Source organism: Oncorhynchus masou, chromosome 5 (genome assembly GCF_036934945.1).
Source record: "Oncorhynchus masou masou isolate Uvic2021 chromosome 5, UVic_Omas_1.1, whole genome shotgun sequence".
In the NCBI taxonomy this organism is placed as follows: domain Eukaryota; kingdom Metazoa; phylum Chordata; class Actinopteri; order Salmoniformes; family Salmonidae; genus Oncorhynchus; species Oncorhynchus masou.
The window spans coordinates 60,839,154-60,863,042 of record NC_088216.1 but is presented as its reverse complement, the minus strand read 5'-3'; the positions used below and the strand labels follow the sequence as shown (position 1 = coordinate 60,863,042).

Genomic DNA, 23,889 nt, shown 5'->3' with positions numbered 1-23,889 from the left:
TATCCGTTGAATAAGATGAGAAAAAAGAAGAAACCAGCATTCTGCTCTTGATAGTATCACTGCTCTTTAGTAAGCTTTATGTATCGGCCTCAAGGCCTTCCTCAGATCTTTTGTGAATTAGCACCCTTATGTAGACAGCTCCACCAACATCCATTCCATCGAATGGGGTTGGAGTCAAGGGAAAATAACTAAGTGTTACCAAAAAGAACAATATACATGTCATAAATATTCTAATAAAGTGTACCTAAAATTTATTAAACACGTCTGTAAAACCAAAATGAGGACATCGACCCACCCAAGCAGTTTTCATAAATCATTGGGTACAGCGCAAGAAAAACATCTTGAGTATCTGAAATGGGGGCATTCATTTATGTTCACATTTACAACATAACACACACAGGCATTTCATCATTAAGTCCTTTAGGAAATCATGTCTGGAGGGTGAAAATCCCAAAACATTATTTTTTGCTCCGAGTATTATTTATATCACCTCCCCGGTCTGATATCTTGACTGTCTCTATGCCACAAAATCTAAATGAAGAAATGTCATGTTTTTGGTCATTAAAATGTACTGCGACCGGCCAATCCCTGTCGTTTCTCCTGATTGAACATTTATGTTCACAAATTCTGTTTGAGAAAAGAGGTTTTACCTACATAACACAGCCACATAGGCAATTAATCATGTAGATGGGTGGTGGAGCACGTAATAATGTCATTTATTTGGAACTGTTTTCCTGTGTGTGGGTGGCAGAGATATTCACACTTCATATTGTTGCACTGTGTGCATGCTATGCATTTATAGCTACCATTCAGAAGAGAGCGTTAAAGTGCCTGGCTCATTTTCTTAAAGTGGCTGGCACCCAATGATTTATGAAAACTTGCTTGATGGGTCGATGTCCTCATTGTGGTTTTACAGATGTGGTTAATACGTTTTAGGTACACACTTTTAGAATGTTTATGAAATGCACATTGTTATATTTGGTAACACTTCCCTTGACTCCAACCCCATTTGATGTATGGAACGGATGAGGGTGCACATTTTTTTTTAAACTCACAAAAGCTCTGACGAAGGCCTTGAGGCCGATACGTAAAGCTTATTAAAGAGCAGTGATACTTTCAAGAGCAGTGTGCGGGTTTCTTTTTTTCTCAGGGTTTCATTGTCATTGTAAAAACGTGACCAATAAATGCTGATATCATGGTGAACTTTACCCTTCATCTTGAACCTGTGTCAGTGTTAAACCCCAATTGTCCCTTTTAATGAAACCAACATTTAATCTTTACAACACCAATGTTTGGACAGAGATGGGGAAGAGAGGCACGGGGTAAGGGAAGAGAAAGGGGGTCAAAATTGAATGAGTCTACATTCCGCTCCCTAGAGACAAATGAAGGAATTCATTCGGAATCCCAATGTGTCACAGTAATTGTGACCGAGTTCTCACACAGCATCACTCTCCAATGCCATGACAAGGGCATGTTGCACCTACTTTAGATATTAGTTAATAATTATAAAGTGGGTGGTTCGAGCCCTGAATGCTCATTGGCTGACAGCCGTAGTATATCAGACCGTATACCACAGGTATGACAAAACATGTATTTTTACTCCCCTAATTACGTTGGTAACCAGTTTATAATAGCAATAAGGTACCTCAGGGGTTTGAGGTATATGGTCAATATACCACAGCTAAGGGCTGAATCCAGGCACTCCGCATTGCGTTGTGCATATGAACAGCCCTTAGCCATGGTATATTGGCCATATACCACACCCCCCCCCCGGGCCTTATTACTTACATATACCACAGGATGTGCCTTTCTAAGCTACCATGATGGAGGCGCTCTACAACTGGCTGTTCAGTGTAAAGTGTTTTGTCAACTATATAGAGCTCCTGAGTGAAACTCTCAGTCTTGGAATTTCGTCTCCAGGTTTCCATGGTGATGACCCTTTGGACAAAATATCAAAGAAATTCTGTAACCCGTAAAACACACACACACACACACACACACACACACACACACACACACACACACACACACACACACACACACACACACACACACACACACACACACACACACACACACACACACACACACACACACCTTTACTCATGGTTCTTCAATATTAACACATTGCATATACTGTACACACCACACAGTTAGACAAGTAGGCAGCATTTCCGTCCTCTTACCCACCCCTAATTATTTATAATTCCATTCTGTCCCCTAGGCCCCCTTTTAGTACAGTTTTTACATGAAAAGTTTCTAAAATAGACACAAAGTACAATACATGACCAAAAGTATGCGGACACCTGCTTGTCGAACATCTCATTCCAAAATCATGGGTATTAATATGGAGTTGGTCCCCCTTTGCTACTATAACAGCCTCCACTCTTCTGGGAAAGCTTTCCACTAGATGTTGGAACATTAGTGCGGGACTTGCTTCCACTCAGTCACAAGAGCATTAGTGTGTTCGGGCACTGATGTTGGGCGATTAGGCCATGCTCACAGTCGGCGTTCCAATTAATCCCAAAGGTGTTCGACATTTTACAAACTGATTTGTTGGAAAGGTGGCATCTTATGATGGTGCCACGTTGAAAGTAACTGAGCTCTTCAGTAAGGCCATTCTACTGCCAATATTTGTCTATGGAGATTGTGTGTTCGATTTTATACACCTATCAGCAATGGGTGTGGCTGAAATAGACGAATCCACTAATTTGAAGTGGTGTCCACATACTTTTGCATATATAGTGTACCTCTTCCAATACACAAACCCCTGTCAAAAATAAACAACCTCGATCAAAATAAATATTCTAATTTCAAAACTGACATCTTCAGGCAAAATAAACACATTTTTCTACAAACTGACAAAACCCAAGCAAAATAATGAATACACCCTATCCCCACTTCTAGCAAAATTTACATTCTAAAACTAAATATATAATATATATAGCTATTTTGAAAAACAAACACACTCTGGAAAATTGCTTACGCCCTCCTAAATGGATTCTCATTTAACTACAATCTTTTTACATAAAATATGGAGGGTGAGGAGTGCACTGTGGGTAAAGAACATGGGGTCACTTGAGAAAGTACTCTATCCAGTGTCCATAAGAAACAGTATGGTTTGAAGGGTATATCTTGAATAGTCATTGTTTAGTTGCCCATGCGGCTGAAGTCTGGTTGGTCAGTTGACAGCAGGTCTCAGTCTGTCTCAGCCAGTCCATTGCTCTCAGAGGTGATGTGGAATGGGGTGGCCGTTGTGCCATGGCTCGCAGAGGTGGCGTGGGCTGGGGTGTCCAATGTGCAATGGCTCTCAGAGGTTACGAGGGCTGGGGTGTCCATTGTGGTACAGCTTCTGCTTAATGTGCACCATGTTCCCACTGGAGTCCTCCAGCTTCCTCAGGTGCACCCGTCTCCCCAGGTCTCTCAGGTTACAGAAGCGGGGAACCCATGACCAGGAGAACACATCTGGACACAGTAAAGGAAAGAAAGTAGGGGGCCGGGAAGACGGGACATAGACAACATTAAATGTGTGATTGAAAGATGAAGGATTTGTCCTCCATTTAATTTGTGTGCGAGTGTGCAGTTTGTGTATGTGTGTGTGGCTCATGGGTGTGGGGTATTTATATCTGAGAATGGAGGTGTGATCCAAATTGACTCATCTAATTTAAGTCTGAGGACACCATGGGCTGAGAGACAGGGAAAAAAGAGCAGGGAAACGGAGAGCAGTGAGTGGAGAGCAGAAAGGAGAGATGGAGAGAGGATGAGACATCTCCGCCATACTAATAAAGCCTGCAGACGTTTCACAGGAGAGACAGGCGATGGGGGATAATTAAATTACATGAATTTGAATTGGTGTGATGGGAGGGAGTTGGAAATCGAGAAAGACATGGAGAGAGAAATAGTGAATTTTAAGCGTGGTAGAGGGATTCAGAATCTGTACAGAGGAGAGAGAAATCCCAAGACACTGAAACAGTAGGTCTACATTGAACTCACAGTTTTAAAACTACGGACAATAAAATGAACGCTGTTTGTGTGCACATGCAAGCGTGTGCTTGTGTGCAAGAGAGGAAATATCCATTTGAAAATATATGATTTTGAATCCCTATACTGTATATGACTCATTTCTGCACCTCTTTGCCAACCACCCCCATCACTTCCTACACGACAAGCAGCTCAGGGTGTGAATTATACTAATCCCACAACTGAATATAGAAATATGAAGAGAAAAATCTACACACGGGAAAAACTGTGACTAGACTAAATGAGAAGAATGTATGATGACTATATCAGTGCCAACAGTTTCATATAGAAATCTGAGGGGTAAAAAAATCCTGCTGTCCATACCTAAGCCTGAAAACAATGCTGACCTAAAATGACATATAGAAAATCAAAAGAAAAACAGCAGCGAGCTGGGGAATACTGTGATAAAGTAGGTCGATGGCTGAGTCACACATAAATGCCATCGAACCGTAGACAGGTTTACACACTGTACTGTAGTCTCTGGAACTGAGGCTCCCACGACACTGCAGTTTTCATCAAACAAAGCTAATCCAAAGAGGTTTAAAAGTTGAGAGATCATACCTCTGCACCTTCAGACTATTATTCTCCTGTCTATTCCCTCACTCACCCAAAGAGCATCCTATTTCCCCCCCACCCCATGAAGATAAATCTGTATTCCTTAGTAACTTTCTACTGCTACTGTTTTTAAACCCAGAGCTCCTCCAGTGTTGTGTCAGTATTTTTGGACCAGCTCCCCATACAAAGTGTCTCTCTGCCTGTCAGAGCCCTCCTGTGTGGTTGTTCCTCCTGCTTACTCACCATGGTGCTGTTTGGCCCTCCAGGCCCTGAGGGCAGCGTGCAGCGCCCCGTCCAGCCACAGCAGTAACCAGCTGAGGAGGAAGCCCAGCAGCAGCCCCAGCATCAGGTCCAGCTCCTGCTTGGTCACGCTATCACTCACAAAGTAGTTCTCTGCCGAGTCTACCAGAGACTGGTCCCCATCATACGGGATCACATAGTGGACATGGTGCCTGAAGCCCAGAGGGAGGGGACACAGGGAGAGAGTAGAAAAGAGGAGACAATGGAGGGAGATGAGGAGACGGGAAGAAGAAAGGAGGGAACGCAGGACACAGTGGAGAGGGAAGGGAGGAAAAGGTGAGAGAGGAAAGCGAGAGAAGAGAGGAGGGACAGGAGGACAGAGTGGTAGAGTGGGGAGAGGAAGAAGTAGAAAAGAAAATGGAAAAAAAGTGCATTGAGGGAGACAATAACATAAGGGAGTAATTAGATCTACCATATATAGAGCATACTGTATATAGTTAGGCTGTGTGTGGTTCCATATGCTTTGCTGTAGTGCTTTGGGTGAGTGAGATGGATGGATGGGTTGGGTGGGTGTGCTGCTGTCAGCCCCATCACTGAGAGGCGAACAGCTGCAGCTGGAGGACAGCACAGGAAACACATCACTAACAGCTGGCCTCACTGCCCCATGGGAGTTGGGGTGCGGGGATGCATGTGGACCAACTCCCTCTCCTACTGGGCTGCAGGCATCACTTCCAGTAGAGAGAAACCATAGCAGCAAGAAGAGAGTGTTGAGGTGGGCAGAAAGGTCAAGGGAGAGAGGTATGTGGCAACAAAAAAGGAGGATGTGGAGTGCACAAACAAGTGGGAAAAGTGAACCTAAGGAAGCATGTGAGAGAGTGAAAGATATTGCTATCCAGAACCCTGACAACTCATTAATATCTGTGAGGTCTCAAAATGCCTCTCTCTTTTTCCTGTCTTCAGCTCTATCTCACTCAAACACATGATTAAATTCACAAAGCTTTATTGACATACTCCCTGCTGCTCTCCTACACTGTCTAATCATCTCTCTCACTCACTCACTCACTCACTCACTCACTCACTCACTCACATCCCATAGCTCATAACAGGTCTGAGTGGGAGGGAGGGGGAGGTATGGCTGCCTGCAGGAGTGAGTAATGTTGTTCACAGGAAAATCAACCCACCGACAGATACAGTTGTTTTCAGTAACATTAAAATGATTGAAGTTACATTTTTTTGTAAAGCCCCAAACAAATCGTTTTTCATTTGATTTAAACTGTCAGTGATGCCTAAGATGTGGGCCTAAGGAGTAGACTAAAAACATAACAGGTGACCTGTGTTTCAATGTGACTCTGTCACACTGTGGGAATGTTGAGCCAGAGTCATTTCCATCACGGACAGGAGCATAGTTCAACATAGGTCACAGCTGTTCCATACATCATTGATGTGCAGACTGTAATTAGATGATGAAAGTGATAGGAGCTCGACAACATGCAGAAAACACATTATCTCAGATGCTTTACATCACTAGTTCACTAGTGACCAAACCTCTGAGGTGAGTCAACAAATACAGGAGTCAACTATGTTTGTCCTATAACAAACAACATGAAATGACGATGGACCATTGCCATAAACAGTGCACTATACATCACCTGAAGTTTCAAAGCAATGGTTTACTCATGCTCTTGTTTTGCACAACTTTAAATTGCATAATTTTTTAAAAGTTGGTTTTACCTTCCACAGTTGCAATGGCAGACGCGGTCCTCCCCTCGTAAATGTGGTAAGATGTAGTTGTGAAAGCGGTCTAGTAGAGCGTTCATGTCCGTTAGACACGCTACTGCCTGAAAAGAACCATAGAAGTCAACTGGGACAAAACGAGCTACATTCCCATAACACCGTATGTTGCCAGACTTCTCAAGTTAATGACAAAAAATTCACTGACTCCAGATAAATTGTCTTCCATTGACAGTTTGTTTATAGATAATGTAGCCGCGTGTAGCTAGGCCACGTTGATGTCTAGGTTTATTGAAATATCAATTTGAAAGCTTTTAAAACGTTACATTGTTACACATAAGGGAGAGCGGGAATGTGCATAACGGCGTTCTTACCATCACAAGTGAAGCCCCCAAAATCATAAAGATCATGGTGGTTGTGGCCATTTGCATCCAAACTTCTTAACAGCAGTTTCTTTCTCTCTCACCAGAACTATCCAGTGATACCTGGTCCAAAAAACAACACTCTGTTGGAAGTGAAGGCGCTCATGGATGCAGAATCAGTGTCAAACCACCCATCCTTGCCTCGTCTGTCCAATGTTCCTTTCTCCGCGACATGAGGAGATGCGGATCAGTCTCTCTTTCGCTCCCCTTTGAAATGCACACTGTGCACTGGCGAAGATGGTTAATCGAGGTGCGTTCAATGATGAGGAGGCGTGGTGCGTTGTGAAAGCTGTAGCCTATGTCAGAAATGAGATTGTTATTAGGCAATTCCAGAGCACCGCAACACAGAAGCTGGCAGGATGAGGTCGCGATCCATGCGTTGTTGTGATGACCGCCGCCACTGCACATTGTTCCTGGTGTAGCCTAGCTTATTTACCTAGACGCATCCACTAGCATTAGGAAAGGAAGTATCGATGCATGTTTTCTTCTCGTTTCAAAACGTTTTCCGTGTTAGCTCCCTCTGGCAGTTGCTTGTTTACTGTCATGCTATCTATAAATTATTATAGTCCAACATGTGCTACTTTGGCGCAGCTGAAAGAAATAACGCTCCCTCCTTGTGCATTCCAGTATTTATTTAGCTGAGGCATTTTTTTAAAAGGCTGCGTTTTGTCTTTAGATAAATGAAGCAGTTTAGTAGCCTAGGCGCGCCTATTCATGGGTCAAGGTTTGAGCGTATGATAATGATGATGATCGCATGCTTCAACATTAATAAACAACGATTGATATAAACGGATATGTACACTTCTCTATCTCTCTCTCAATCTGTCTCTCTCTCTGACGTTGCAGTTCAAATAATGTATGCCACACCATTCTGTGGGGGCTAGGCTTCGTTTGTGACAAAATTAACTGTATTGCTTATGTCTATCAGGGAAAAGCAAGCAAGGGGAAGATGAATTAGGCTTGAGTGGATTGGGGCCATGGGAATGCCAGCTTGTTCAATAGGCCCGGCCAATTGTGATTAATAGAATGTCACAAATTTAAATTATTTTTCTTAATGTTGTCCTGACTCTTAAACCTGCAGGAAATCCAAGTGTCACAGTGTCCTTATAAGGGTGCACACATAAGCAACATGGACAGCACCTCGACCAGCGGATGTGGATTCAGCACCACGGTCGTGAACAGCACCGCAGTCAACTCCAATATGAGCCAGATTGGACCTGTGTTGTTGATGGTGTGGCTTTGTAGACAGAAGGCTTGTATAGTGACTCAAAGTTCTCTGTTCTCCCCTCGCATGTAAACACATTGGATTGGTTTCGCATGGGCTATGGGAAGTCCGAGTTTCCACCATATTTCGTATGCCAGTCACGTGAAATCTAAAATGTCACAGAATCAGGTTTATTAAATAGCCTATGATAAACAACAAGAAACCCTGGTCCTATAGTCCTATTGTAGCTCATATATGGCAAGGACAAAGTCATTTATCCATTTATGTTACTAGAGATGACAAAGGGAGGTTAAGATATGGGACTGTCACTTTAGTTTAACCCTTGCTTTGTCTCTGGGGAATTTCCTTTTAGCATTAACCATAAATCAGTGACCTTGCAGCCCTCCCATCCTTCCCTCTATCAGTATGAACAAACTGCCGCATCAATCAAATCATACTCTCTGACATTATTATGTTCCATGTGCAATTCAAGGTGAGCCAGGCTACACTGTGTCCCAGCCACTCAATTGTTTCTGTGCACTGAATATAACAATTGTATTGCTTATCATTAATCAGTGAAATTGGAGTAAGATCAGGACAGAACAAAATGTTAGTTGGGCATGCTGACAATGTCTTAGGTAAGTGATTAAATGGCCTAGTAGGGCAAAACACATTTGACATGGTGCACATAGTATCATGTTGCCATATGGACATGAGCAGATGGAAGAGGATACAATTGATTCTCACTGCATTCTTTATGAATGCTGTCATTGGGCTATAGAACCTTGACAAGGTACATTTGTTGATTAAAATCTTCCAACTGCATGCAGAGAGGCGTACGCAGAGCATGCGCTGACCAGCTGGCAAGTGTCTTCACTGACATTTTCAACCTATCCCTGACCAGGTCTGTAATACCAACTTGTTTTAAGCAGACCACCATAGTCCACATGCCCAAGAACACCAAGGTAACCTGCCTAAATGAATATCGCCCTGTAGCACTCACATCTATATATATATATATCCCATTTAGCAGACGCTTTTGTCCAAAGCGACTTACAAGTCGGCTGGGGCCACTACTTTTACATATGAGTGGCCCCAGCGGGAATCGAACCCACGACGCTTGGCGTTGCAAGCGCCATGCTCTACCGACTGAGCCACACAGGACCCAGGATCTATAGCCATGGAATGCTTTGAAAGGCTGTTCATGACTCACAACACCATCATCTCAGACAACCTGGACCCACTAGAATTTGCATACTGCCTCAAGCAACAGATCCACAGATTATGCAATCTCTATTGCACTCCACACTGCCCTCGCCCACCTGGACAAAATTAATAGCTATGTAAGAATGCTGTTCATTGACTACAGCTCAGCATTCAACACCATAATCCCCTCCAAGCTCATTACTAAGCTCAGGACCCTGGGACTAAACACCTCCCTCTGCAACTGGATCCTGGACTTCTTGACGGGGCGCCTCCCAGGCGGTGAGGGTAGGCAACAACACATCCGCCACGCTGACCATCACCACAGGGCCCCTCAGGGGTGTGTGGTTAGTCTCCTTCTGTACTCCCTGTCACCCACAAAGAGCTGGTGACACAACGGTGGTAGGACTGATCACTGATGACGATGAGGCAGTCTATAGCTAGGAGGTCAGAGACCTTGCAGTGTGGTGCCAGGACAACAACCTCTCCCTCAACGTGAGAAAGACAAAGGGCCTGTTTGTGAACTATAGGAAATGGAAAAGGGAGTACTCCCCCATCCACATCGATGGGGCTATGGTGGAGTGTGTCAAGATCGTCAGTGTCCACATCACTAACAAATTAACATGGTCCACACACCCACACAGTTGTGAAGAGGGCACGACAGTTGCATCACTGCTTGGTAAGGTAACTGCAAGGAACCCAACTGAAAGACGCTACAGAGGGTTGTGAGTACGGCGCAGTATATCACTGGGGCCGAGCTCCCTGCTATCCAAGACCTCTATACCAGGTGGTATCAGAGGAAGGCCCAAAAAATTGACAAAGACTCCAGCCACCTAAGCCATAGACTGTTCTCTCTGCTACCACACAGCAAGTGCTACCAGTGCACCAAGTCGGGAACCAAAAGGACCCTGAACAGCTTCTACCCCCAAGCCATAAGACTGCTAAATAGCTAATCAAATGGCTACCTCAACTACCTGCATTGATTTCAATTTTTATTAACTCTTGCACTGACTATGCACAACAGGGACTCTACCCACACACACATACACGACATACTCCCTTACACATAACGTCCACACATATGCATACTGACGCCTCACACACCCTCACCAATTACACTGCTGCTCCAGCTCACTTTATCTATACCATTGCCTAGAAACTTTATCCCTAACTATATGTACATAGCTACCTTAATTACCTCGTACCCCTGCACATCGACTCGGTACTGGTACTCCCTGAATAAGAGCTTCTGCTACTTGACTAAACTGAAAAAAAATGTGCAACACTAAAAAGGACAGTCAATTATTCAAATGTTTTTCTAGACATGTTTATTCATTCATTGGATTCATATGTACATACAGAAATATTCAGGCACTATGGACTGAGTCCCCAGCTTGCAAATAATTACAATGTTTTCATTCTTTTCGATTTACAAAAGAAAAATACTCCTCCCTGAAAAAGGTAGCAAATCTTGTTTTTAAATATGAATCATACATAACGTAAATTAAGAGGGCAAAATGAGAACCTTGAAGTCTCTATTTGGTTGTTCATTATATAGCCCCCTATTTAGATTAATTCCTAATTAACTACTGGTACACACTCAGATACAGTCACACACTGAAACACATTCATACCTCACCCGTCTCCACTACTACTCTCCACAATCAAGAGTAAATGTGACAAAGTATACTTAAAATAAAAAATATATTCATTCTTTAAAAGGAACTCAGATCAATGTTGCTTTGCAATCCACATCACTGTGCAACACTTGAAAAAAAAATCCTCCTTTGGAGGTAGAGGATGTTTGACAAAAGAGGCATTTCTCTTTGTGGGGAGGCAGGTCAGTGGTTTCACTATAGAATGGGGGGGGGGCAGAGCAGGAGGGATGAGCCTGTCCACTTAATAGAGAAAGCAGAAAGCAACCATCCCTTCACACTCGGCCCTGACCAACAGCAGAGATTGAGCATGGTGTAGGTCTGTGTGAAAAGTAATCAGTAAGTTCATACGGAAGTGTACATGAGTCTGTGTATAAACGTGCATGTTTGGTCAGGGGGCGTATGATATTGCAGATTTGGTAGCAGGCGCATCAGTAGAAGCATACTGTGTGGAGGAAAGGCCTGTTGCTCTTGTCCTCAAACTCTTGCAGCAGCTCGTCCATCTCATTTTCCATGTCATCGGTGTGCTGGATCTGAGACGGGGAGAAGGGACAGTCTGAACACAACACCTGCTACACTGGGCAAGGCAAATGCATCAAATACAATTTAAGTCCCAGTTTAACAGAATCACAGAGACATACCACTAACTCATGCACCATTGCTCTCTCTCAACACAATCATCCCAACACCACAAAATGCACTGTGTACCATCTTCAATTACATGTACTGTATGTCACCAACATGTATCTAGCAGAGCTCATTCAACACTGTAGAAAAAAGACCACCATGTACCCCAGGAGTACACAGTCTCTGACTCCCCATTATACCATGTTCCTATAACAAAAACTGGCATTTCCTATGACAAAGTAACTGTGTGATTGTAGCTGCGTAGGGTCAGGCAGACAGACACTCACACACTGACACAGCTCACAGATGAGGAAAGCCCCCAGTGTGGCCTCCTCGTGGTTGTCCTGGATGTCCACGTTGATGACGTGAACCGGCATGAAGGTCTCCTGCTCCCGAGAGCTCAGGTCTGAGTGGGAGAGTAGTGATATTTGATCAACATGTAGACAGAGTGGCCTAGCACTAGACTAACTTCATAGTTATACATGCTTTCATGGAAGTGTATTCAATCTGTCAGTTGCATTTCACATGCGTTAAACCCCATTTATAATAGTTCATAACTTGACATGTGAATCCCTCCACCCTTCTGGTCACCAGTCCCCTCACCCTCCAGCACTTGGTCGTAGACCCTCTCCTCACAGGTGATGACCAGGTCAAACTGGTCCTTACAGCTCTGGAAGCGCTCCGGTCGGGACTTAATCCGCTTGTTGCGGTCCAACATGTGCAGGATTCCGTTCTGCGTGTATCTGAGGTGCTGAGGGTCAAGGAACACAGCAAGACGAGAGACAACACACAAGACCTCAAACATTAAGGGATCTATGAAAATATATCAAATGTCTCAGATTGACACGCCAGTTAGACAACACCCTCTAGAGGCCAAAACTCATAAAAACACATGGTCTTTGGAAGTTGAATAACTTCAAATAACTATTGTAACTGGCATCTAATAAACTACCAGTACAGTATTCTAGATAAACTCACCTTCCTCACCTAACAATTTCACATTTGAAGAAAATATGCTGGGTTTTGGAAGAAAGAGGGAGATGAAGTCAAGAAAATATTACAGAAATTATCCCCAATCTTTGCCTGCACTGTAAGGATGGGTGTCAACTCTTGTACACTCCTAAAACAGGGACTTGGGAAGTGAAAGGAGTGTTATTAAGTTCCCACTAACAATTCATACATATCCCCTTTCTTTTTTTTTTACAAGCATGCAGATAACTCAGTTGTCCAAAAAATGTTTGGGGGTACATCTAAAACACAAGTAAGCATACCTTCTAACACAGAACTGTCTCAAATACTTCAGTCTCATGCTGAATCCCAAATGGATTGCTAGCCCCTACCCTGCTATGCACTTCAGTAGATGTGATAGGATTTTATTGGCATCTACAATATGATAATAGCTCCAATGTTGAACCTTCCTGCTTACACCTATCCACTTGATTCAGATCCCAAGTGTAGCAGTAGGAGTCCATTTAAGGTTGAACCATGTGGGCTCCAGAGTTGTCATATGAATTGATGCCTTTTCAAAGAACTTTTATTTTTCTGAAGAGTTTGGTTGAGAGCCCTGTAGTGGAAAGAGGGGGTTAAATTATTTACATGTGGAAGCATATACTAAAACAGCACAGAAGGAATGAATGTTCACATTCAACAGTAGTGCCCTTGCCAATTTACAATGCAAGATTTAAACTACACAGACTACTAGTTGGATCAAATACATAGTGCTCAACAAACCAGCATTTATGTTTTGTTTGTAGTCTACATCCTGGTCCTGAGATGGAAAGACCGAGATATATTCCCTAGATTTTCTGGTTTCTGGGCCCAGAAACAACCTACCTGGCTAGAGGATAAATGGACACTTGTTTACATGAACCTGCCAAAAGTAAAATCTTTCATGCTGCCCACTCATTAGAAAAAGCAATGTGACAGCATGTGATAAATCTCACAAAAAATGTGAGGACTAGCCTGGGTGCCAGTCTGTATGTGCCATCATGCAAACTCCCATGTCATTCACTGTCATGCCAATGTTTGACTCGACAAGTGCAGCAACGGTGTTTGCAAGAACACAAACAGATCTGGGACCAGGTTAGTGAAGGACATCCTTTACTACAAAATCACAAACTTTAACATGCACCTCCATGTTCAGTGACCCTTCATGTTTTCATTCATAGAATTTGGTATATTTCCAGTGAATATTAAGAGAATAACACTGAAGAAAGGAAACATGGAAGAGACGGGGCTGTGTTTAAGGTGTGTGTGAATGCAAGTGGGCAGGGGATACAGCTCCTTGTCCTTGCGGACCAGGTCGTTGTACATCTGTTCATAAGTCGTTTTGAAGTCATACACATTGGGCTTGTCCGGTGCTGGACCAGGTAGCTTCACATGGGACCCTGTCCCAAAAGAGCGCACGTCAAAGCCCCGTTTGCTATAGAAACGGAAAGAAATAGAGATTGAAACGGGAAAATATGGTTACTTGCAGACCAGCACATACAATACAAAAGTATACAGACCACAGCAGGGGAAATGCGTGGATGTCATCATCAATGAAGTTCTCATTACAAGAGCCATATTGCAGGAATCTTCTGTAATTACCCAATAGGCTCTCCTTACCTTTCTTTCCATAATTTTTTTTAACTCAGTGAAATGACAAATTCGTCTTAAGATGTATTATTTTAGTGTTACCCCGCCTAAAAAGTTTTTATTTTGAGGCTGTTGGGGGACAATTGCTTTATGATCCTTTCATGGAATAATACAGAACATGAAAGTAAATTCTAGGTGATGCGTGGCAGGTCTAACTATTTGTATCAATTTTTTTCTAATCATATTTTTACAATTTCAGGTAATTGACTGGTTCGTTGCCTACCTAGTTCTAACCAGTTTGTTCTAGTTACTTCCAGCTAGTGACTGACGACTATGCCGACTGAGTTAAAAATGCCCTACTTCCGGTAGTCAACACCGGCGAGGAAAAATAAATTCGCCCTTTCACCATGTGTGACACTCGTAATTAGTTGAGCTTCATAAAGACCTATACGTCTCAGTCTTGTAAAATATGGAAGTTAGCCATATTAGTGTAATAAAATGCGTCGACCCGTCGTTTGCCGCAAACAGACTGCGGTCGGCGTCGCAAGCCTGCATTGTTGTGTGGAGGGTGAGCTCTCAACCAAGTTTTTTAAAATCAGGCCGCTGAAAATCAAAAGTTGCGGCTTCGTGGCATTTCGTCGTAGTTTGTCTTCCAGTAATGTTACCTGAGGATGTTGTGCGCTTCCATGCTGCGGTTCTGGTTGCTCGAGCACACCACCGCCACGCGCAGCGGGTGGCTCGGCATTGCGAATGCTATTTTTCTGAAAGAACTAGCAATCGAATGTTAAGAAAGTACTACACACAACTAGTTTAAACGTGGTACAAATGTAGCTATCACAAAAAGACTGCAGGGAAGACCTTCGTTTTAACTAACCAACCAAATACAACAGGGTATATATAAATGAGTCAAAGCAATCGGATAACCTTCTTTCTGTGAGCCTGTTAAAATGGCGACGGGGAGTTTTATCCACAAGGTTTTACAGCTGATGTCATATGGGGGCAGGGCTTCACACCAAAGCCATTTATGGTGCATCCATGACGTCATCCAAACATAAACTTCTCCAGTCTGACCCGACCAGTCCTCAAGCCCTAATGATGCTGAAAAACAGGCTGCAACTGTGCCACATGTATCCGTTATTAATTGCACACAGTCTAGGCATAGGCATCTATATTTTATTTGTACGATGGATGGATGGACGGATAGATACAAATATTAATAATATTTTTCTGTACATGGGTACACATACACACATATTCGGTGTGTTTTATTGATTCCACGGAGCCTCCTAAAATAGAGGTTTGGTACAGTATTTGGCAGACTGCAGAGCAGACCAGCCTGTTTAAGGTCTATGACATACAGCCATCCCTACAGCCATGACAAGATATGGCAATAGGAATCATTCTTGGCTGCCTGGGGGTTAATTGTTGACATTAATTAAATGAATCAACTCTGAGGTAAAAATGAAGAAAGCACTAATTAAATTACCTACTGTGCTTGCACTTATTATTTGGCACTTAACAGAGGTAATCATAACCAATCTATAACTGGGCTCCAAAAAAATAGAGACATCTTTAGAAATACTGGTTGGCACACATTTGTTTTTCCTCTGCTCAACTGTAGACAATGTTTCACTCTTAGGTAGGCCTACCGACTACCATCTTACTATCTCTAACACAGCACACGTTGATTACTAGCAGAAAGGCTAATGAGATAAATACACATGAGAGGAAAATATGCACACACAAACAGAGATGTAATTATCTGAGCCCTATCATTTGAAAAGTATTTAATAGTATTTGAAAGTGTGGTGGTCTATTCTGAGGCTTAGTTCATCGTTTTTCCACAAGCTTGCACAGGTATGATGTATTTTAGTCGTGTGTAAGGTGCGATGCCCTGAATCTGTGTGAGATTTCTATTATGTGTGTGTGGTTGTTCAATCACAGTATGTTACATACATGTGTTTTTAGTGTATTGATTTAGATGTAAAATAAATTTGTGTGATATTGCTTAACAAGGATACAAGTGTGTGCCCGTGTGTGTGTGTGTGTGTGTGTGTGTGTGTGTGTGTGTGTGTGTGTGTGTGTGTGTGTGTGTGTGTGTGTGTGTGTGCGTGCGTGCGTGAGTGACATTAGTGGTGAGAGTGTGTGTGGTATGTGGAGTGTGAGTGCTGTGTCGTGGGGCTCATGATGTTCTCAGTGATGTATGCCACCAACAGGCAGATGATGACCAGCATCACACAGATGGCTCCTCCCACTGTTGTCATGGCGATCACAATGTCCTGCATGCCCAATGGTGAGACAGTGAACTCCAAGCAGTCTCCCAGGTCCTGTCTTTGGCCTGCTCCTCCTGAGTGGGGCGGTGGGGTCAGGGTGGAGGCCAGCGGATGTAGGCAGATGCGGTAAGGGACATTCTCATGGAGCTCAGTCAGCAGGAAGTCCCTGCAACCGGAGCCAAGATGAAGACCAGCGCACTCAAACTGGGTGTAGCTCCCATTCCACCAGCAGCTCAGCGCAAACCCACCTCTTCTGACCCGTCGTCCACTGAATACCCTCTTTGGTGGTGCAATCAAAATCCTGCTCTCTACCCCAAGCCCTGTCCTAGGGGCCCCTTTCTGTCCCTCTACACTTGTTCCTCTAGTCTCTGTCTCTTGTTTATCTAGGTCATGTCTAGCTGTGTTTCCTTTGGTTGTCCCTTGAGCCTCTCCCCTCAGACCTTCGTATGTCCACTGTAGCAGCACACTACCATTGGTCAGAACGTTGGCCACCAGGGACCCTCCTGGAGACGGAACAGTCCGGCAGTCTCCATGATGACACCTGAACCCCTGCTGTGTGTGTCGAAAACACAACCGCCCCCCGATTCCCCCCTCTGTTACCCGGTAGGCACATATTGGTGCCACTTCTCCCTCCATGGCCATGACCCACCTTGTTTCACCTTGCACATGGTCTGGCCTGCCAGATATCACGGTGGTTCCTGTATTGCCTCTGCTGGTGTTGATGGATGAAGTGCCATTCCTATAGCTGAGGTCCCCCTCCAGCTTTGGTATGCTCATAGTTTCATTCTTACTGAAATAATCAATACCGTAGTTATGGTGTTGGCCAGAGTTTGGGGAGACATCCACGTCCTTCTCGCTTCCCTCGTCTGATGAAGATGCTGACGCTGATGGTAATTGCGCATCGCGGCCGCCGCGTGTCTGGTTGGAAACTGCGATTGTTGCGCGACACAGACAGAGAAGCACTGCCGAGAAGGCGACCAGGGACAGCCGCGGTTGGCCTCTCATGTCTTCCCGTTTTACAAGTTCACTCTCACTGTATTTAGTGCAAATTGATAGTGGACTGCGCCGTTACTGTCAGCGGAGATCCGAGGCGAGAAAGAGAGGTACCGGGGCATGTGGCTTCCATAACAGTCTTACACCACCAATGCGGTGTAGCCTCTCCCCGGTGCAGAGCACGAAAACAATCTGCAACAAAAGCAGACAGTAACAATCATATACCTAGTTGGATGATTGATAGTTTACAATCCACACTATTAGAGAATGAGCCAGACTGCTATCACTTGGATACGCATGCTTGATCTGTTTATCCATACACGTAATGTTAGTTATGCACACAACTAAACCAACCAATAAATAGGTCACATCGCTTATTACAGTTGTTAATGTAACGGAAATCAATGTAAGATGCATTTTGGCTATTTGAGAAAATAACTTACATGTCTGGGTTTTCGAGAACGAGGACCGCGGCAGTTATCTTTTTAATCACATTTGGCCCAGTCTTGTCCTCCAGTCTGGCTTTCTTTGATGGTTGTTGTGAGGAAGTGTGTGTTTGTGTGTGTCTGTCAGAATGTTTGTAGCCTAGTCATCAGCAGTCAATTACATCATGAGTCATCATTTCAAATCCCCACTCCAATCTTAATTTCCCTGCCACCATTTCCGTTACTTTTTTGTGCCTTTCCATCCTTCCTTCCACCCATCCGTCCTTCCTCCCTCTCCTCTTTCCCACATTTGGTGTTAGGCTGTATGTAGTCTTCAAGGCTGATGTGTGTAGTCTTTTGTCCATGCTATCAAGGCAGTTTATTGGAAATGCATTAGAGGATATTGTCTTGTGCATCTTTATCCTGTAAAAAAATGTTCTATTTTCAGGAAAAAAATGTATTGTAGAAGACTATGAAACTTGCAGCAATTAACTCTGGTAACAGTTTTTAGCACATTAATGAGATTAGTATATGTTACTTACGCTGACATTTGAATATTGTCAGTGGTAACCCAGGGCTGTAGTTGGTTTTGATGTGATTCTATTTCCAAACCTACAGCGAACTCAAGTGGTGATAATAGGTCTATAACGTTCACAATATTCTGGCGCTAGTTAAACGGCAGACCTTGTAGAGAGCTAGGGTTCTTTAGCACACACTCAAACACTTCTGAATATTTTTTTCTGAAACATTAATTTCTGGTTAGTTGTGCAACCTCTTTATAACCTCTTTAAAATAATATAATTAGTTAGAACGATCAGATCATGGATAACCAGAGCTCGATTACAACAATCTAAATACACATTGATTGCTGTGTTGATGAGGAGCCTAATCATCATATCGGTAATACAACTCCAAGTCTAACAACACCTACTGGCAGATATAATGGTCACAAAAAGCTTCATATATATGAAGATCTTGAATTTGAGAGCATTTCATTTTAATTTCTGATCAATTCGACTCAGCAGTTCACTGACAAGGTTATTGGAGATAATTATTATATTTCCATTCCCAAAAGGAAACAATAGGCAAGCTAGTAGGGCCAAGGGAGAGGACAGGAACAGTGTGATTAATGAATAATACTGCAGCATCAGTGGATGGGATGGTTTTAATAAGACCCCTGGGAAGCCCCTGGGGTATGCTGGGTAAATTAGTCTGCTGATGCCTTTCTACATCTGAACAATGGGAGCTAACGATGAGGGGGTAGAGACACTCATGGGATGGGGCACAATGAATGGATTATAACATAACACACAAACATCTAAATATACAGGTATGGGCCAACAGATATCTGACACAATAACATACCCCTGTTAAAATAGGAAGATTTCACCATGTTTTATTTGTTTGAATTAACCATTTACAGCCTGCTGTGTAACAGGGCAAAAAATAAATACATGTCTGGACACCCACTGAAATGAGCTGACATTATTTGTATATCTTTATGGTCTCAGGTGTTAGTCAGCCTCACATTTCTTGTAGATGTGGCCTGTCTGTGGGGTATGAGTTGATAAGAGGTGTGTGTTTTTGCAGTTGGCCAATGGAGTGAAAAATCTGCATGCCTTAGCAGCAGGTAAGGACATGGTATCTAGGCGACCAATTATTGGAGTAAATTGACCCTGAGCTGGGTCAGCAACGGTATGGCTTTGTTTGTGTATGAGTGTGTGTGTCTATATAAATAGTTCACAATGAACAGGATAAAGGCAGATATACAATGGATACCCTGGTAGAGTAACAGAGTAGGGAGTGTAGCTCTCACCACTCTTGATAGTTGAAACACATCCATGCAATGAATAAGAAATAAATAGTGGCGCCATGCTGAGGACGATGCGATGTCGGAGGTCCTCACTGTAGATGCTATTCTGTTTGGGTTTCTGGTCTTCTCTGGCATCCTGGGAAACATATTGGTCATCCATGTGGTGAGAGAACTATCAAAAAAAGAAATGGAACCCTAACTGCCGATAGCCATGGAATATCAGCTTAAGAGGATGGATGTAACACAGTGTTAAGTGTAACAATTAATTATACTCTCTCTCTCTCTCTCTCTCTCTCTCAGGTGTTCCAGTCGGCCATTGAAAATTTGTCTCGTCGGCTCCCTCCCTCTGACATCATCCTGGCGAACCTGTCGCTGGCCAACCTGCTGACGTCTCTGTTCCGCACGGTACCCATCTTTGTGTCTGATCTGGGTCTGGATGTGTCACTGTCCCAGGGCTGGTGCCGCCTCTTCATGTTGCTGTGGGTGTGGTGGCGGGCCGTGGGCTGCTGGGTCACTCTGACCCTCAGTGCCTTCCACTGTGCCACCCTGAAGCGACAGCATGTGGCCATGGGCCCCCTTGCACAGGAGCATGAGAGGAGGAAGGTGTGGGTGGCTCTGGGGCTTGTCTGGGGACTCAATCTCGCCTTTTCCCTGCCAGCGCTGGTTTACACCACACATGTCCAAGGCAATGCCACGGTGGAGCTGATGGTGATCAGCTGCACCACCAGGCCCCTGCTGGGCTGTATGTGGGAATTCCCCTCAGAGGAGCAGGGCTCGGCCTTCGCCTCCACCTCCCTGGTCCTCAACGAGGTGGTTCCCCTGATGCTGATGGTGGGCACCAACCTGGCTACGCTGCACTCGCTGGCCAAACACATCCGGGCCGTCACCTCGGCAGGCGAGGCAGGGGGAGGGACGCATGGCGCGCTGGACAGACATGTGTCCAGTGAACGCAAGGCCAGTCATGTGATTATGTTGCTTGTGATGCTGTTTGTGGTGTGCTGGGTCCTGCAAGTTGCAGCGGTGACATACTATAACCATAACAGGGGGCACCATGCGGAGGAGCTGCTGACTGTGGCCCACTTCTCTGCTTCTGTGTTTGTGGGCTTCAGTCCCATGGTGGTGGCTCTGGGACATGGCAAGCTGAGGAGGAGGATCATGAGGATGATCGCTGGCTGTGCTGACAGAGTGAAATTTCAACAGGAGAAAATAATAGATGAAAGCAAAGCTCCAGACACAAGGGAGACGACTGCAAAACAAACCGTTTTCACTATTCAGAAGGAGAGAGAGGTTGTCAAATCAGAGGAGAGAGTTAAAGCAAATAAATGAATGAATTAAGGCGTCACACTGTATGGAATCATTAATTAACCAATGCTTACCTCCCCTTCAGTCTGTGTTAAAATGTCAACATGTATATAAAACCCTGTCTAAATATGTAATAACCCACCCAATAAATACCGTAGTACTTTTAAAGTATTGAAATGTTTAAGATCTTCTACATTTGGAGTATTGAAATATTGTGAAGTTTGTGAAACTCTGATGTAGAGGAACCTCAGGCCATAAACTGTCTCAGAGGCTGGGAGATGGTATTTGACTGTTTATTAAAGAGCAAACAAGTCAGAACATGTAACAACAACTATCTACAGCTAGGAGTGCCCTCTTAAGTACAGTCAATACATCAAAAATATTCTCTCACTCACAAAAAGTCAGCTTGCCAGAAATAATTTGTGTTAATGTAGTCTCACTGACAAGTACAGAGTATCACATTTTATTTAAATTAAGAAGTCAACAATCTTTACTACAAAACCCCTCCAAACAAGTGACAGTGCTCTTCCTCAGTACTGATCATTGCATCCTTAGAAATGGTCATAAAAATGAATGGGTTTGTCTCTCATAGTGGCCATATTAAAACAGCCTGCCTAAGGAAGAGGATCAAAATGGATGCCAATGGTTAGAGGAATGCTATAAACCATATAATTCTATGTTACTGTTAGGCTGAGGGCAAGTATAATATCTTTCCACTGACTTCCCCATTATGTCAGTTGCAGTGTGTGTGTCAGAGTGTGGGCTCTGTCAGTGAGTAAGAATAGACTTAATGACAGCACGCAGCCGCCGGTGACCCACTGCCAGCACGATGGGCGAAATGGCATTGAAGATGGTGTTGGCAAAGCGAGCTGTAACCAGGAGGATCTCGGCTGACAAACCTTGGTTGTAGTTAAAGTAGTTTATAGAGATGAGGCTGGTTCCCCAAGACCCATTGAAGAGCATTATGAGGGCTGGAATCACCTAGAGAAAGAGGGAGGGCAGGGAGGGGAAATACTGTGAAACTATTTACTTGTTTTCTTCTTCTCTTAGCATAAGGGTCATAAAACATACACATAAACATGCGTTTTCTGTAATAACACTGTTTATTAAAAGCGAACCTGGATCATCAATCAATCAATCAAATGTATTTATAAAGCCTTTTTTTATATCAGCAGATGTCACAGAGTGCTATACAGAAACACCTTGGTAGCCCATAAGCAATTTTTTCCCACATTCCTCATGTTACAGGTACACATTACATGTGCTGTACTTCTCCATCCTTCCATCCATAGTAAGCAGGGTACCTATAACATGGCATAATTCTGAATCCTGTCCAGCCTCTCTCACCTTGGCAGCTCGTCTCTCGGACGGTACCCTCTTCAGGGCGGGTGCGTCTGTGGTCATGTGTGTGGGGTAGCGGGTCCTGCTATGGGCATAGAGCGTGTAGAGGGAGGCCAGGTTGTTGATGGCCATCAGCATAATGGGCACTGTCTTGTGGATCACCATGGAGGTGGTGGCTTAGGCCAGGCCCGCGTAGCTGGAGGGGAAGTTCCACAAACAGCCCAGCAGGGTGTGTGTGGTGCTGTTGAACAACATCAGGTTCTGCATGGGAGGGGGAGGAGAGAGGAGATGAGAAGAGGGGAGGGGATGAGAAGATAGGAGAAAAGAGGAGAGGGGTGGGAAGTGTTGGAGGGGAGAGGACAGGAGAGGAGACAAGGCAGTGAAGCCACACCCCCATCAGGAAGCAACACCAGTCTCTGGAGGAGGACAGCTACAGAGAGAGAGCTGGGTGTCAGTTTTTGTGTGTGTCTGTGTGTGTGTGTGTACACAATAGTGTCAACCGTAACAATACTAATTCCAGTAATTATGGCACGGTATATTGTCAGCTTGCTTTCATTTCACATAGCATATCTCCAGTCACAGACCACACCACCCTCCCTTGCGCTTGCATTTTAAACTACCATTCCTCAAAGATCAGCCCAAAACCCTCTGATATCTTAAATACCAAATCCCATAATCACAAACCTTTTACTTAGAGCCCAAACCACACACAATCCCCATACCTGCCTCACCCTTGTCTCGAGCACCCACATAAAGCCATTATTCTTCAGCATCCTCTACTCCAGTGCTTGACACCTGTCCCAGACCAACACAGCTCCAGGTTAGCGATGACCAGCAGGGCGTTCCTCAGGACAGACATGAGCAGGTTGGAGAGGGCCATGTTCATCAGGTTGATGTCTGAGTTATGTACTCCACTGGGGTCTTTGAACACATTCTCCTCGATCACACCAACCACTGTGGTGTTAACCGTGATACCCAGCAGGATCAGAATAATGTAGAAGGCGGTCTGAGTGGGAGACATGGTGACACAGAGCCCTATCATCCCCACCGGCCCCTGCCCTCTCAACTCAGACATTGGAGCCTCCATCTCAGCTACTGAATTAGATTGAGTCCTGGGTAGAATACTTTGTCTCTCTGCATCCTAATCCAGGGCCCTATTTTTTTTAGATGAGTAACTTTTCGTTGAGTAACTTTCCCTAGTTACTCAACTAACCTCTGCTAGGCCAGAGATATTGTGGGGGTTTCAATCCCAGAGTTCAGCTACACGAGAGATTCATCAGTCAGCCTAATTAAAACATGCTTCCTTAGCAGCTAGGTTCATGATCATGTCTAGCTTCCCTAGAGAGGGATGTAGAGGTGTGTTTGGTTGTGGTGCTGAATGGGTGGCAGGTAGCCTAGCAGTTAGAGGGTTGCCAGTTTGAATCCCGGGTACGACAGGAAAACCTGGCAGAACGTAAAGCTAGCAACCGGAGGGTTGTTGGTATCAAAATCCTAGAAGCCATTAAGCA

At 44.1% G+C, this 23,889-nt stretch overlaps 4 protein-coding genes and 1 pseudogene across 5 annotated transcripts; 1 reads left to right on the top strand and 4 right to left on the bottom strand.

Annotated features, from left to right (window-relative positions):
• Window positions 1-62: 62 nt before the first annotated feature.
• On the bottom strand, window positions 63-7,595 carry LOC135540030 (transmembrane protein 240-like). Of its 2 annotated transcripts, none has more exons than XM_064966331.1 (4): window positions 6,921-7,594; window positions 6,547-6,653; window positions 4,819-5,027; window positions 63-3,465 (listed from the first exon to the last, which is right to left on the bottom strand). In XM_064966331.1, exons 1-4 carry the CDS (start codon window positions 6,975-6,977, stop codon window positions 3,311-3,313), a joined length of 528 nt encoding a protein of 175 aa, XP_064822403.1. In that variant the 5' UTR covers window positions 6,978-7,594; the 3' UTR covers window positions 63-3,310. The 2 variants fall into 2 exon arrangements, with proteins under 2 accessions (XP_064822403.1, XP_064822404.1); XM_064966332.1 differs by lacking the exon at window positions 63-3,465 and adding an exon at window positions 3,650-3,789 and having other exon boundaries at window positions 6,921-7,595.
• Window positions 7,596-10,686: 3,091 nt separating this feature from the next.
• On the bottom strand, window positions 10,687-15,200 carry ssu72 (SSU72 homolog, RNA polymerase II CTD phosphatase). Its single transcript, XM_064966329.1, has 5 exons — window positions 14,900-15,200; window positions 13,936-14,079; window positions 12,261-12,400; window positions 11,945-12,063; window positions 10,687-11,563 (listed from the first exon to the last, which is right to left on the bottom strand). Exons 1-5 carry the CDS (start codon window positions 14,977-14,979, stop codon window positions 11,462-11,464), a joined length of 585 nt encoding a protein of 194 aa, XP_064822401.1. The 5' UTR covers window positions 14,980-15,200; the 3' UTR covers window positions 10,687-11,461.
• Window positions 15,201-15,410: 210 nt separating this feature from the next.
• fndc10 (fibronectin type III domain containing 10) lies at window positions 15,411-18,135 on the bottom strand. The gene is made up of 2 exons (XM_064956112.1): window positions 17,944-18,135; window positions 15,411-17,692 (listed from the first exon to the last, which is right to left on the bottom strand). The coding sequence occupies exon 2, from the start codon at window positions 17,510-17,512 to the stop codon at window positions 16,364-16,366; it is 1,149 nt and encodes a 382-aa protein (XP_064812184.1). The 5' UTR covers window positions 17,513-17,692; window positions 17,944-18,135; the 3' UTR covers window positions 15,411-16,363.
• A 1,679-nt stretch (window positions 18,136-19,814) lies between these two features.
• On the top strand, window positions 19,815-21,064 carry LOC135529558 (olfactory receptor class A-like protein 4). The gene is made up of 2 exons (XM_064958234.1): window positions 19,815-19,901; window positions 20,039-21,064. The coding sequence occupies exons 1-2, from the start codon at window positions 19,815-19,817 to the stop codon at window positions 21,062-21,064; spliced, it is 1,113 nt and encodes a 370-aa protein (XP_064814306.1).
• A 732-nt stretch (window positions 21,065-21,796) lies between these two features.
• On the bottom strand, window positions 21,797-23,402 carry LOC135529543 (olfactory receptor class A-like protein 4; annotated as a pseudogene).
• Between the last annotated feature and the right edge of the window lie 487 nt (window positions 23,403-23,889).